General features: G+C 39.2%; 1 protein-coding gene across 1 annotated transcript; it reads right to left on the reverse strand.

The window, feature by feature from the left end:
* Window positions 1–398: 398 nt before the first annotated feature.
* On the reverse strand, window positions 399–14,692 carry BZW1 (basic leucine zipper and W2 domains 1). The gene is made up of 12 exons (XM_081141922.1): window positions 14,577–14,692; window positions 13,320–13,393; window positions 11,437–11,613; window positions 9,737–9,831; window positions 8,635–8,700; window positions 7,440–7,575; window positions 6,350–6,459; window positions 6,044–6,214; window positions 5,443–5,589; window positions 4,796–4,934; window positions 3,710–3,832; window positions 399–3,332 (listed from the first exon to the last, which is right to left on the reverse strand). Exons 2-12 carry the CDS (start codon window positions 13,381–13,383, stop codon window positions 3,301–3,303), a joined length of 1,260 nt encoding a protein of 419 aa, XP_080998048.1. The 5' UTR covers window positions 13,384–13,393; window positions 14,577–14,692; the 3' UTR covers window positions 399–3,300.
* Window positions 14,693–15,737: the final 1,045 nt, after the last annotated feature.

A 15,737-nucleotide genomic window follows, 5' to 3' on the forward strand; every position in this document is an offset into this window, starting at 1 on the left:
GGGGAAAGGGAGCTGGGGAGATTTCCTGATCCACACCAAGTTTCATACAGTTATGCACAGGACTGTGTTCAGGTACAAATTCATTCCAAGTTTTTAGACAGAAGCCAATTATAAATTATTTTAAAGTCAAGAGTACTGATTATATCTTCCAGAGTCCACTTAAAGCCTACTGAAAAATTCTCACAGAAACGCTTATTAATCTATTTTACATGGCACCTGTAAACAATATCTAAGTAAAATTTTTACCACGTTAATTTAATAGTCTAGGTAGTAATGTACACTAAAATCCTGGGACTTATGTTACATTTAAAACACAATAGTTCTGCAAGTTCCTGCGAGCAAACTAATTGAGTATGAGAGTAGATGCATCAAGAACATTTCAATACCATTTGCCAAAGTGTTTTGCCCAAGAACTTTAATTAAATCACTCACATAGGATTTTCATTTTTATAGATTAGAAGGAACCCCAATGATTACGATACATTTACAATCAAGTAAGAATCTCTTAAGACCTCCAAAGTCAATGGGAAATGACTTGTCTGATGCCTATGGTGGCATCAGACAAGCGAAGTGTAACTGTTAAAAGATGGTGATCGGCAGAAAATAAATTTTCTCTATTTTCTAATAACTGCTTCAGGATATGGATCTGCATGAAGATATGCCTGCCAATGCAAATGTCTACCTCTAGGTCCTCTCCTGTTTAAAAAAAAGACATACTAGGGTATGCGTCCTCAAAGGGGGTTATCACCCCCAAATGGGGCCAAAAGAACCCTTACTCTTTTAATGTATAAAGCAGATACAATACACATACAAGCTTATCTATAATAAATTTATTGGGGTGCTATTAGAAAACTCTAAAAAGGCTTCCTGGGGGAGGGTGATAATGAACTTTGAGAAACACTGAATTAGAAGTCAATCTCTCAGTCACATGCATTTCCTCTTACCACCATCATTAATGCTGTGTAAAATATCCTTGGTGTTTTTCGTATTTGGACTTTTCATAAGAACAGCATAATAAATATCTCTAGGACAATACTCCAGAATAATTAAGAAACTTATGATTAGCTCTAAACACACATTTAATTATGGCATCTAAGAGACTTATCCTCTGAAACTGACACCAAGTTAGGAAAATCAACATTTATCCAATCATACAAGTACAATTTTAACATCTGGATTAAGAATTACATATTTGAGGCCATAGGTTGGCATTGGCAGCTGAGCTCCAAAATTACCACTTAAAATTCAAAAAGAAAATCTGCAGTCTTTTCAGAAAGCACTCCCTTTCTTTATACTGTTATAGGTGATAGCCATTTACTATAATATTGTAGTAAGTAAACACTACTTTGTCATTATGAAGAAAAAAACTATGATCAGACAAGGATCATAATGTAGTTCTGGAAGACTACACATTCTTTCACTATACACAGTATATAATAGAACAGGGTACACTTTAAATGGCGGTAACATGCAATGATTTGGTTGTAGAAATGTTATGTAGTTTCCGCTACATCAGAATTGTTTGTAGGTGTTTATAGTTTGGGAGCTATAAGGATGAAAAGAGCAATTATTTAATGCTTACATAGTAGATGGCTGAATGTATAAAATACAGTTACCAGTGGACATTAACATGGAATTTACAAAAAATAAAAAATAAAGAAGACTGATCTATATAACCTAAGTATAAGGATGGACTTTATTTTTTTTAAAAGTCTCTTGAGGACTACAAATTACAAAGCAAAAGCAGATCACTACGTAGAAACCTAGTGAATATATTTTGCCTGTGCATGAAAACTTTATAATCAAACTTATTCATTTAACAGTTTCACCCCATTCACAATGGTATCAGTAATAATGCTCTTCTTAAGGTTACTATACACCTTTATTTCAAATTATACTACATGTTATTCCCTCCAGATGAACTGTTAAACACCAAATTCTTGGCTCACAAAAATGGCACCTTTGAAAGGGGCAATTTCCACTCAGGCTCTGGTGGCATTATTCCAAGCTAGTTTCTTTCAACAATCAAAACTTCCAAAATCATCTTTTAAGATGAAGTCTTTCCACCAAAAAGTGTGGTCACCTTTTGTTTTCTACTCACTACATATATAGTGGGTGGCGGCAAGAAAAGACGAAAATTAAAAGGCAGCCATTAAAATAAATGAATTGTATAGAAAAGGTATTTGGCTCATGGCAATTAAAAACTAAAAAAAGGCAACTAGGGTACGTTAATAGCCAGATGCTTGAGTCATTAATTAGTGGAAATGTTAAGAGAATGATGCTGGTCCTACCACTGCAATCCATTCTTTACACCAAATACTCTAAGCCAATAGGAAATAAGAGTTATAGTTAGAGTTCCAATTAGAACATGCTGACACTTAACATTTTCAACAATTTACTGGGTTTAGTACAGTCATTTCATTACACTATTTCATGAGTCCTTTCCTATCAATCTAAATGTATGACAAGTGTTAAATTCGTTAAATGACAAGACTTTTCTAAAGGAACAGTTGAAAACAGTATGAAAAGAATACTTCTATGTTTTGCCTAGAAAGATATAAACTGAATTGCAAAAGTTTCTCAATGGGAAAAAGCTCAACTTTCTTCTTCCCACCACCTCTGCCACATGGGATTTCCCAAAGACCTCACTTTCAAGCTTGTTCTCCATGGCTTCACTAAGGAATGAAAATCAAAGAGCAAACAACTGAGCTGAAAAACATCTGGGGTTAAAAAAAATGCAAGAAAATATTAACATGTAAGCAATGGTTCAAATACTCAAGATTCATGTTAATTAATTCAATTACTGTATATGAGATTTTCATAAATGAGGAGGGATTTGGGCATACCAAATTATCACACAAATCATTGCTTTTTGAGACTTTGGATACTTTTACAGTTTAATTTGCAAACAGAATTTTTATAACAAATTATTTTTAACCAAATCATATCTTGAAAACTGTTTATATAGAAAACCCAGGAAAAAAGTGAACTGTTCATTGTGGAAGGCCTTAAATTACATTATTACAGTAGAAAATACAGGAGGTAGAAGATAACTGAAAAGACTAATAATGCAACATTAGATTCAAATCTATAGCTCCTGTAAGCTACTTAAAACATGGTTTTAGAAACTAAACCCAACATTTCCAGTAACCATAGAAACAGTTAAAATAAAATTTGCCATGAAAGCCCTTATATCATGCTTGATATAGGGAGGTAGGAAGATGTAAGAACCAGGACACATGAGACATGACATTTTATCTACAACTCCTGTTTGCTTTACTGAGGGTGTAGTTTCAAAATTCAGTCACCTTCTTCAGCTTCAGACTCAGATTCTAGAAAAGGGGGAAAATGCAGTCAAGCATTATATAATATCAGAAAGCAAAAGTTCCCATTTATAACTGCAAAGCTTTTTATTAATGTCCTATTTATATGAGAGGGATATTCAAAAGTATTCATTTGTAAATCTCAAAGTTATTAGATAATCTCAGAATTTTCAAATTTCCTATGAAAGTTTAGTATTATGGCAATCAAAATATTTCGACAGTCTAGTTTTCCTCACCTGCCTTACAGTAAATAAATCAACAAAAATCTGTACTCTAGGTACAAAGCAGTATCTGAATCAAAGAAGGCAGCATATGTGGACACATGCTATGGCTACACTTGACTAGTTCTGTTTTACCAAGCAAACTGCACGAAAGAGGAGGCTTACCTTCTTCAGCATTTTTGAGCCACTCCACAAACTTTTTCATTTGTTCAAGGAAGACGCTTTTCCCCTTTGCAACATGTGCATCTTTATACCACTTCAGAATGGGCTCCTCACTCAGGACTTCAGCTATAAAGAAGAGAGTGATCATTACATTTGGGGAGTTCTCATACACTTCTCTAACTCATGCAGAGTCAGAATCCACCTAAGGTGCAAAAAAGATTCTACTGAAAAAAGTACGTCTGCATTCAAAACACTTAATTTATATCTTCAACAAGTTAATTTTTAAAGAAAAACGTAAAAGACAAAATGAGAGCCCTACATTAAAAAAAACTTTTAATTAACTTGTTGCCAAAGTCTGAATCTACTATTAGGAAAAATAAACACACCCATTAAACCAGTGATTCTCTCAACTGAAGGCAATTTTACCCCCCAGGGATTTTGACGATGTTTAGAGACATTCTTGATAGTTACAATGGGGAGAGGTACCATTGGCATCTATTGGGAAGATGTCAGGGATGCTTTTAAACACTCCATAACACACAGGATAGTGACCTACAAGATTTATTTGACCCAAAATATCAGTAGTACCAAGGTTGAGAAACCTTGTGATAAATGATCAGAGATATTTGATAGGTAATTTTATTCTTAAATCTTTCCCATTGAGTTTTTTCTTCTTGATAATTTTTTCAAAGTGTGAAAATGACACTGGTTTTATTAAAAAGAATAAAAAAGCCCATGTACTTTACAGATTCATACTGGAAGAATTAAGAATTAAATAAAGATGTCTAGGATTTGTTTCTAAATAATGTGAGTGGCAGCAAATAAGCAGGGCTATAGATTCTTTCAAGAAACCTACAAGCTGATAATCACTGAAGCATGGGCTACTTGGAGTTCGTTACCTCATTCTTTCTTTCTTTTGGTTGATCCTTTATGTGCCCTGACTGGGGATCAAACCTGGGAGAAACTCAATCCTGTGATTAGAGTAAAATATTTTAGGGAGCTGGTGCTAAGACAACTATTCATTGGAATTATTTTGAGTATTCTAGGGTTTTTATTAAATGTATTCACAAAATTGAAAATTTAAATTACCTTTATAAAAAAGCACCACTATTTTCTGGAAGGCTTTCATGAAATGAATGTTATCATAGCAATACTCCTGAATCTTCAGTAACAGAGTCAGCTCGGACTGACCTTGAGTAGTAAAGGCAGCAAGGAGAGGGCTGTATTGCTTTTGAAGAGAAGGGAGAAAAGATTTAGTCATTCATTCTGCTAACCATCCATTATAAAATTTCTAAAATATAGAATATAACTCATCTTTTACAACCGCTGTGAATTATATTATACTTAGTGGAAATCAAAACAAATAGTAAAGCAGAAAAATCTGCTAAGCATCTACGTCAAATAAGCAATACTGCACCAAGGATTCCAGATAACTGTCAATACAATGTTTAATATTTTAAAGGAAAAAGAAAATGTTTCTACTTTCCAATATTCCCTAAAAAATAACCACCAAATTACAGGCATAAGCTACTTTTAAACATGTATTCGTTTTTAACCTGTGAACCAAACAAAGCCCAAGTCAGATTTTTTAAAAAGTTACATCAAGAATTGTTATTTATGTACTTGTGAATTATCCCCAGGAATCAGATGTGATAAATGCTCTTAGAAAAGCCCAGTAACAGTTCACTTTTCCCAACTTAAAAGCAGAATGTCTTGCCAAGGCACAGATTTAATACCTTCAAGTGCTTGATGGCTTGCTCTGCTACAAGCTCCTCTTTTTTGTTCCATTCTACGGTGCTCATTACACTGGACCAGATTAATCCAATGACAACGGGTTCTGGGATGTTGTTTTTTTTCATCTCCTCCTTGACATACAAAATTATCTGCAAAAGAATCCAATTTAGTCAACAAAAATTGTATGTATGTATGTATGTATGTACATGTTATTATGTATGTACATACTCCATACATCAAAATTAGATCTTACACTAAAGCATAAAAACATGTTCTCATGTAAGTGGCAACCACCACGTGTACCACATGTAATCAGAAAGCTTCTAAAACTGGAAGAGATGCACCTCTGGTTCAAACCTTATTTTAGATATAGGCAAACTAGCTAGGAAAGGACTGAGATGGAAACAGAGGTCTGTCCATTGGCTTGCACCCTACAAAATCCCCCAAGTGCTATAATTTCTGGTGCCAGTAAGGCACTAGAGGCAAAGCCCCAGCATAATATTCTATAGCTATTAATTAAAGCCCACTCTGGTGAAATACTTTAAAATTTTTCTTTTACAAAAACTTAGCCATATAAAGACAGTTGAAACAAAAGTATCTTACATCCTTAAATGGATCACCACGGGACATCTGTTCTTGAAGCTCTTTCTGGAGTTCTTTCCGAGCTCCTATGGTTTGCTGATTCCGAACATATTCTGAAAGCTCTTTTAGGCCTGCCTCAGTGAAATACTTTGTGAAGTGTTCAACGCTTTGTTTATTGGCAGGAAAAAGCTCCTGAAAGGAGAATTTAATCTAGTTAAATTATCTCTAAATCAGATTAAGAAAAACTTCTCTTTCTTCACAGATTACAAATGACAAAGTTCCCTTATTACACTTTCTTGCCAAAAAAGAATGAAAGAAGTTACAAACCATCAGTCTGTTATCCATGCTGACTTTCCGAAGACTTGAAGCCACTGCATTGATGTCTTTTTCATTTATCCATGATTTAAAGAGCTTTACAGCAAAAGCTGCTGAAACGCCTAAAGAGAAGAACACACTTAACATAACCACCTTCCTGGATTCAACCACTGCACCTCCGTTTCCTCCCTCCATAGTTCAACCATACAGGATTACTCACTTTATCCCCACACTTACCCCTGAACTTCCCTCTGCTACTGCTCACCATTCAACTCCAATTTCTCTATTCTACCATTTGCTGGTTGCTTCTTAGTCAAGTTAAACTGTTTTCTAATGTGTAAAATGATGTTAATAGTTTTTACACTTTACAGGGTTGTTGTGAGGATTAAAATAAGGAACGTTAATTACTCAGTACTCTTGCCCTGGCAGGTGTGGCTCAGTTGGTTGTAGCATTATCCTGTACACCAAAAGGTCATGGGTTCAATTCCTGTCCAGGGCACATACCCAGGTTGTGGGTTTGATTTCCCTGTCCAGGTGCTAACAAGAGCAACCAATCAATGTTTCTCTCTCTCCCTCTCTCAAATTGATAAAAACATATCCTGGGGTGAGGATTGTAAAAATAATAAAAAATATTCAGTACTCCGTTAAAAAAAACAAAAAAGGTCAGCTTTACTACTGTAAAGTATAATTTAAGTATGGAAATCTATATTAAGAACTTATTTTCCTTGACATTTTCCCCATTGGCACTTTCTCTATTAAAGATGTTCCAAAGTCTCCCAATTGTAATTAATCTCCTTATGGATTACCATGGAATTAAATTTTTTTTACTTTATAATCACATTGTGCCTGGATCCTGGACATTTGCTGTATGCTTAAAAGCAAGCCATTAACCCTGAATGCCAAAAGTATACAAATGTCTAACAAATTTGAATCAACCTATTAAATTTAAGGACAGTTAAAAAGGCTATTAAACAAGTCAAATCTAGATAAACTTTATCCTAACTTTTGTATCAGTTCATCTTTCATGCTCTTATCTACCCTATTCTCAGCCAACTAAAAACTTTACTAAAAGTTACTTTGTACTTTACTAAAAGTTAATTACCTTCTTTAACCAAATTCTCATTATAAAGGCTATTAAGAATGGATGCATTAAGTGTTCCATTAGCCAGAAGAACACCAGTCAACATAGCCAGCTTGTTCCTCTCCGACTCCGAAAAACCTTTTAAGAACAGCAGCAGCTATAAAAATAAACAGTTATGGGTTAAAAGAGCAACTATATGAAGAGAAGCAGTAAAGCATACTATACTGGTTACAAGTATGGGCTCTGGAGTACCATCCAAGTTTGTGTCTCAGTTATAATACACATTAGCTGAGCGATCTTAGGAGAGGTAACTTCTGTGCCTCAGTTTCTTCATATGTAAAATGTGGATAAAACTTGCTTCACAGGGTTTTCGTGAATATTAAATGAGTTTAGAGTAGTGCCAGATACTCTGTGTTACTAAAAAAATTACCAGATTTTCTGTACACCTATACATAGTATATCTAAGACTCAAATAGCAAGTAAGCTAAATTTCTCTTTCTCAATGTGTTTAGCTCTGATCCTCTACTCTCTCTCTTTTGAACAAACCCCACTTTGGCTTTTAGTTCTTTTGCCATTTGTTTGGGCACAGAGCTAAGGAACAGTGTATAGCAAATTAAACTAAATGATTTATCCCGAAACTACATTTCAGAATCAGCCTACCTAAATATCTAAAATTATCTCAAATCTAAACAGTACGAAGGTTCCTCAAAAAATTAAAAAATAGAACTACCATATTACCCAACAATCCCACTTCTGGGTATTTATCTGAACACTAATTAAAAAAGATACATGCATCCCTATGTTCACTGCATTACTTAAGTGCCCATCAACAGACAAGTGGATAAAAAAAGCTGTGGTACATATACACAATGGAATATTACTTGGCCATAAAAAAGAGCAAAATCTTACCATTTGTAACAACATGAATGGACCTAGAGAATATTATGCTAAGTGAAATAAATCAGAGAAAGACAAATACCATATGATTTCACATATATGTGGAAATCTAAAAACAAAACAGAAACAAACTCACAGATACAGAGAACAAATTGATGGTTGCCAGATGGAATGATGATTGGTGAAAAAGTGGAAGTGATTAACAAGTACCAATGACAGTTACATTTTAAATGATCTCAAATCTGTGGCAGAATTAGGATTTAACACTCCCCTCTTTGACCTCAACTTTGTTTCCCACAAAGCATATTGCTCCTCGTACCTTTTTTACTTCATCTTCAAAACCTTTCTCCAGGTATTTGTAGCGCCTGATTAACTTGTTAAAAACCTATGAAGAACAGTAAAGAAATATAATAATAAATTCACATGTACAGATGCCAGATTCCTAAAAATATCTAGGTCAGGGCGACTGAAATCTCTCTAGTAGTATCTCCTAAAACAGCAAAGAAGTGAACCTTCTACTAGATATAAGTTTATAAGCTGTTTAAACCAGCTTGGGAAGAGTCTGCTAACTCCCAAACCCTCCAATGTACCAATGTGATGCTGTTAACACTTTAATAGCACCCCACAATAGATTTTTATTGCCAAATATTAAAGCAAAGACTAATTATTGCTCAAATATGTCATTTACCCATTTGCAGGACATTAACAGCATAAGATCATAAAATACAGTTCTATTTTCCTAATGACATAGATAACAATATCTGTTAGATGCATTTGAATTTTTGGCTTACAGTAATGGAAACATAACTACATATGAAATCTTCAAATGAGATTTTGATTGGTAAGCTAATCTGCCTGTAATTCATTCAGTTTTAAAGCTATATGCAGCCCTGCCGGGCATGGCTAGTGGTTGAACATCAACCTATGATCCAGGAGATAGTGGTTCAATTCCCAGTCAGGACATATGCCTGGGTTGTAGGCTCGATCCCCAATCAGGGGCCTGCAGGAGGCAGCCAATCAATGACTCTCTCATCATTGATGTTTCTATCTCTTTCTCTCCCCTTTCCTCTCTCTCCGAAATCAATAAAGACATATTAAAAAAAAAAGTTATATGCAGAATAACTTGATGGAAATCATGACAGGGAACTGATTTTCCTTTTCAATTTGACTTTTTGTTTCTTAAAAATGGATTCATTTCAGAGAGACAAAGAGGAAAAGAGCTAATTCAATCTTTTTCTACTTTGTTTTCCTCAACACATTCTGATGTTTCTAATTCATCATATTTCACCAAGAACATTGACTCTAAAACCTTCAATTCAAATTCCTTCAATCTTCTACTGCAACCTCTTAAAAATAGACTTTCCCTTAAACGGTCAGATAGATAGTAGCTAACTGAAATGATTATGTAAAGTTTTATTTACCTGAGCAAATGCTTGCATGGTCTCTAGGTCTTCTTGTGCTGCGAAAACACAGACATCTGTACGCATCATGTCATCTGCCAGTGTACCACCTGGGGCTAGGACAAATACAAAAAATTTGCAGTGACCTTCATTTAAAATAAGTAACCATTTCAATCTTACTTTCTGTGAGGATTCTCATTATAAAATAAAATGATAAAAATTCTAGCAGATGATTTAAAACCAAGTCAATTTCTCAGTAGGAACACAGCTAGGTGGTTCAATATGTGTGAATAAAGTGAAACAATTTACAGAAATAACCCACTTTAGCCAACTCAATGAAACTCGATGCATTAACCATTCAATCAATAGTGCCAAATCTGTCACTCAAGTGGAGATATTCAAAGTTGGTTTTAATATATAACTTCACATATAGAAAACCACCCTTCAAGCTTCCAAAAAAGGCTGGCTATAAAAATCCACAAGTTAGAAACTTTATCTTTTAGATACATTTCTAAGTATTTATGGATAAAATGATGTCTATATACTTTAAAATATGGGGTAGGGGGGGATGAAATTGGCAGGGCATAAACAGAGTAAGACTGTTAATAATTATTGAAGATGGGTAACAGATCAGCAGTTCATACTATTCTCTCTAGGATCTGTTTGAAGATTTCCTTATTTAATGTTTTAAAATAATTTTATAAACAGGCTCATTGATAGCAGTATTATGAATAGTAAGCAGATAGAATATTTCATAATTCTTACTACAAACTGGTAAAAATGAAAAAAAAATTCATTTGACTAGTCACTAGAATGTATGAATGTTAAGTTTCTGGTTCTACCACTAAGCAACTGAACTGTTTGACTGCATGCAAATCACTGAAGCCTTTCTAAGCCTCCATTCTGCACGTATACAAATGGAGTTCTGGTTCTGTCAGCTTGGCTGTGAGGGTCAATACAATAATACCATGAAAACATTTTGAAATACTTTAAAAAGCTATGGAAATGAAATCACCATCACATTTGAAGATATGTAACTAACTAGCAAATTCTGTTAAGATATCGTGAGCTGTTGAGGGTGGAGGCAGGAGTTAAGTTAACGCAACACTGCAACAGAAATATGTGAGCCATGTAGTGTAATTTAAATCTTCTAGTAGCCATATTAAAAATAAAGGGTGAAATCAATTTTATTATACTTTAACACAACATATCAAAATAGTTTTTAACATTCTAGTATTCAAAGTATTGTTGAAATATGTCTTTAAAATCCAGTGTATTTTACACTTCTAGCACATCTCAATTTGGACAAGCCACATATATATATCTAGTAGCTAATGTACTGAAGCATACAGGACTAGAGGCATCAGATATATATAGAAGTATTTCGTAAGACAGAACAAGAGGGAGGGGCTTTCAACCTGTTCAAACACAGAGCGGGAGGGGAGAATCACTGACTGGGGATCTCATAGGGGCTTTAGGTTATCAGAAAAGAAAAATTATGTCCAAATGTTATAATTCTGTAACACTTTTAAATATAAAGCTAGACAGAGCAAGGCAATATGCTAACTTGCTATAAAACTGGGAATTAAAAGTGGAAAAATCCTAAGGGGGTTAAAAAAACCAAAGCTACCCCAATTTGATGGGTTTTTCAAATAGTTCATAGTCTGGTTTCTAACAATCTTCTCCATATAGCACACTTCCCACAAAACCCAGACACTTACCCAGCATTCCCCCGGCCACCAGAATGTCAAAGAGTGTTTCTGCATATCGGCGGTAATCAAGTTTTGCTCCAGAAGCATCAAGAAACTTTGCTACTGCTTCCAAATCAGTACCAGTTTCACTTAAGCCTTGAATAATACAGTCTTGAAACTGAGTAGGGTCAAACCTCTCTTTTTCATCTGGGGGGGGGGAAAGAAAACCCCCAAACATTTAGTTTTAAAAGGCTTACCAAAATGCCATGAAACCACCACCTTAGGAAGTTATAACCACTGAATAAGTCAATCACATTCATCACAATTTCATTTATTTCAACAGCTGGAAAAAATCAAACACAAGCTAGATTATTCAATACCTGGAATGCCAGCAAACAAACAGGAAACTAAACACACATCCTGTGCAAGTTTCCCCTCTGCTAGCACAAGGCAGGTGCCTAGGCACAGAATTATGTAGCTTTTCTTCCACTATTTTTTTCACATAAGTCTCATTAAGTGAGCTAAATAAGCTAGTGTGTTCCTACTGCCAGGGGACAATTTCTACCAGGAATGTTCTTCTGTCACCTCTGGGCTTTCCTGAAATTTAGGACATCCTCTAAACCTCAGATAAATTTTATTCTTAAGTGAAATTTTGTCCAAATACTGGAGCTGTTGATTCTTTTCTTTAAATGCTCATAATACTTTGTATGCTTTCTAAATAATCCACTCCTTTGGTACTTATGAAGATCCAATATATGACAGAAACTGCAGTAGCTCCCTTGATTCATTCTTATAACATTGTGAAGTAGATCTTTTTGTTCCCACTGTGTTTTTAGCCCTGGGAACTATTCAGTCCTAGATAAATGAGGATGGTTGTTCACTCTAGCCAAGACCCAATCATCAAGACTTAGGAGGGCATGAGTGATCTCAATCTGGAAACGAGGAAGTGAGATCTCTTCCTGATGCTAACGATAAAATTATTTACATAAAGGTGATACCAGCAATCCACGTACTTAAGAAGATCCAGGGTCTTTCCTATTATTGCTAAATTGCTCTGGTTTCCAACCTCTGTTTCTCCTCTTCATAAAATCTACTGGCTTAAATGTAAACGAATCTGCAAAGGCTAGAATCAAATCACTCTTTGGTCTCCCCACTACAAGGGGACAAACTATAATCAGACATTACAAAAGAGTCAAAATATATATCTCAAAGTATCTCTACACAGAGTAGAAAAACAATTTATAACCAGTAGTTGACCCAGCTCTCCTTTTCCTCAAAATCTCCTATAAAATAAGGCTGATATGTGCTTTTGAGCAACAATGAAAAGTTTGGGAGAAAAATATTAAACTCAATACAAAATATACCTGAGACCACATCTCATTTAACTTTGTATCACCAGTGTATAATAGTGCCTTGCTACAAAATTCAATATTCATCTAAGTGCCCTGATACAAAGTAGTAGATTGTATTTAGTACTTTTCTTACTAAGCCTGTGAGAAATATTTAATTTCAAAAAACATTACAATGTTAACTCTGTTCCACAACTAACCCCCAGGGGCCAAGTCTGATTTTTCTCATGAATCTTCAGAACGTCTGGGTGAAATTAGTGATCACATTAGGAGCTCTCTCTGTATGAATTAACCTTTTCCCTCAAGCAAAAATTTGCTTAAATGAAATATATGCCACTGAAAATGCAGCCCGTACTTTTTACTTTTCTAAAATAAACAAATAAATAAATAAATTTAAATTACTTAGAAATATTTAGGGTATCTGAAATAGTCAACTAGAAATTCAAGTTCCTTTCTGGTATTTTCTCTTAAGGTTCTAGTACTGAGCAACTGCCATCCAGAGGAACCAAGACATGTTATTCTGGAGGTCTAAAGAGAGATATTTTTAAAACATAAATTATTTACCTCTTTTTCTGGTTTTAAAACGCTGGCCTGATAGCGTTGGCTTTTGCTGCTTTTGATTATTCATAAAAGACACCCTAGGAGAAAAAAAATAAGGCCTTAAAAATCAGGGCTATAATATTCATTTCTAAAACAAAGCATCAAACCTTGGTCGAGTTACTTATAAAACTAATTGTACACGCACTTTCAGTATTGACAATATACTTGGACAGGCAAAAATAATTACCTTCGCTTTAATTAACTATAACTTCAAAGCTTGCATTTCTCCCTACAAGAAACCCTTTAAAGATGGAACCTGAAGTACGCTTTTAGGCGACTATAGAGCCAGTGACTGGTGGCAAATCACCCACTCATAATTTCTGGTCCCTTTCTCATTCCTCTTTAAATTCCCCGACACCTTCCACTGTTAAGCACCACAGAGGCTAACAGAGATTACCAACTAGTCAGTCAACGTGTATGTCACTGTAGGACACTTGTCAAAACGCGAATCCCTTCTGGGAGATCCTACCCTCAAGCCGTACCTGTGACCGCAGGGACGCTTCACCACTCCCGCCCGCAAAACTGACAGCGGCCTAGCCTTCCTTGCCCCATGCCCTACAGTCCAAGCCTCCTCCGAGGGCACGTGTCTCCCTATCCACACCCTTCCCGTGCCTCCCGCGGGAACGACCACCGGCGACCCCGCCTAGTACCCGCTTGGTCTCGGCGGGGCGCCACAGGGGCTGCTCCCAGTGCGGCAGCCCCTTCTCTACTGACCCCGCTGCCGGCGCTGACGCCCGCCGCAACGAGCGGACCACAGGCGCCGAGGCGCTTCGCGCCGGGGGCCCAGCCGCCCCGTACATCCGCCCGCCCTCCAGCGAAAGCAGCCGCGGGGGAGGCGGCCGCAGTGGTGGTGGCGGCTCCTCCGCCCCGCCCGCCGGAACCCCCCACGCGTACACCACCCAACAGAGGCCGCGGCGGCTTTGTTACCCAGGCCGGGCAGGGCCGGAGGGGAGCTGCCTCGGCCACTGCGTCCGCCTCTGGCGCCGCGACGCACCCTCGGGGCCCACGTTCGGGCCCGGGCCGCCCCTCGGCCTCCCTGACGAGGCGGCGGCCCCGGCCCCGGCCCTCGAATACTGGCTCCAGGTCCCGCCCGGTCTCAGGCGACGGCCTCCGCCGGGGTCCGTCCAAGCCCGGCCCACGGAGCCTGCCGCCTGCCTCACTCTCTGCTCCCCGACAAGGGGCCACAGCCTCGACCCCAGACGAGAGGGCGCCGAGCCTCACCGAATTTAAGGCGAAGAGAAAAGGGCCAGAAATTCCAGATGTGGCGACAACTGCGGCGTCTCTCCTCTGCGACCGGAACTAACGCGAGGAGGAGGGAAGAGGCGCCGCCCCCGCCCAGCCGGCCTCCTATCGCGAGATCTCCACCTCCGGGGCCTTGCCCCGCCCCTCTCCGGGCGCCGAGCCCCCGCCTCTTCCATTCCCTGGAGCTCGCGGCGGGAAAGGAGGGTAGGGGAGGGTGGGGGTTTGTAGCCTTTCTTATTCCGTTACGGGTGCCAGGTTTCCCGTACACTCGTCTTCCGCTAGCCTATCGTTCCTTCACCGCGCCGTCATCCGGCCTCCTTGCACATGGAGGGGTTGGGAGGACAAAGGCTCCCCCAGCCTCGGAGGTCGGGCACCTGCGCCCCAGCCCCTACCCCCGCGACCCCCCTCTAGCGCCGGAAGTCGAAGCCGGAGGGCGGGGCCGGGGGTCTGCGGGCTGGGTCCTAGCCCTCGCGCCGAGCGGGTCCGAGGCGCCCGGGGCGACGGGTTGGCGGGGGCCGGCGGGTGGGGCCGCGCACTGTCCCCGAGGGCAGGGAGGGTCAGTTGCATGGTCGGGGCGACCGTCTGCGCTAGGACTGCTGTCGCCACTCCTGGCAGCGGTCGCTGTCCTCTATCGAGTGCGGCGGTGGGGGGGACTTGAGGCAGCGCTTCGGTCGGCCTCACCGCAGGATTAGGAAGGTCGGTGAGGCGCTCGAGAGCGTGCCTTTCTAACCAGTCGCTAGCGGGGCCGCCGCCGCCCTGGAGGCCGCGCTCTGGAGAGGCCCTGGGGACGAGTCGTCAGGGAGCCGGGCGCGAGCAGGGGCGCGAGGAGGCCGCGGCTGGTGCGGGCGGGGAGGCGGCGAGGCCCGGCCGCCCGCGCGCGCCTTGTTTGCCTCGCCGATGGCTTCCTTACCCTCCTCCTGCCAGAGAAACCCCCCAAACAGGGTTTGTCCCTAAAATCACCCTCTCCGGATCGTGCTTCCCTTTATCAAATGCTCTGGTAAATTAGTCTGTGTGATTTCACTTCCTTAACTCTCTACCCTCGGCCCCCGCTCGGTACCATCCGCCGCCGCCTCTGAGCGGTTAAGGCGGTGTCGGCGGCCTCCCGAAACGTCGCTCCCTCTGGCCTCGTCACCTCCCCGA

Source organism: Miniopterus schreibersii (genome assembly GCF_964146895.1).
Source record: "Miniopterus schreibersii genome assembly, chromosome: 7".
Classification (NCBI taxonomy): Eukaryota; Metazoa; Chordata; class Mammalia; order Chiroptera; family Miniopteridae; genus Miniopterus; species Miniopterus schreibersii.

Excerpts from the sequence above, each read along its gene's own strand:
- BZW1 (XM_081141922.1), bottom strand. The coding sequence starts at position 13,383 with ATGAATAATCAAAAGCAGCAAAAGCCAACGCTATCAGGCCAGCGTTTT. Across the intron at positions 8,701-9,736 it reads CCATGCAAGCATTTGCTCAG|GTTTTTAACAAGTTAATCAG; the intron begins GTAAATAAAACT and ends TGTTCTTCATAG. Across the intron at positions 5,590-6,043 it reads GTGGTGATCCATTTAAGGAT|ATAATTTTGTATGTCAAGGA; the intron begins GTAAGATACTTT and ends ATTCTTTTGCAG.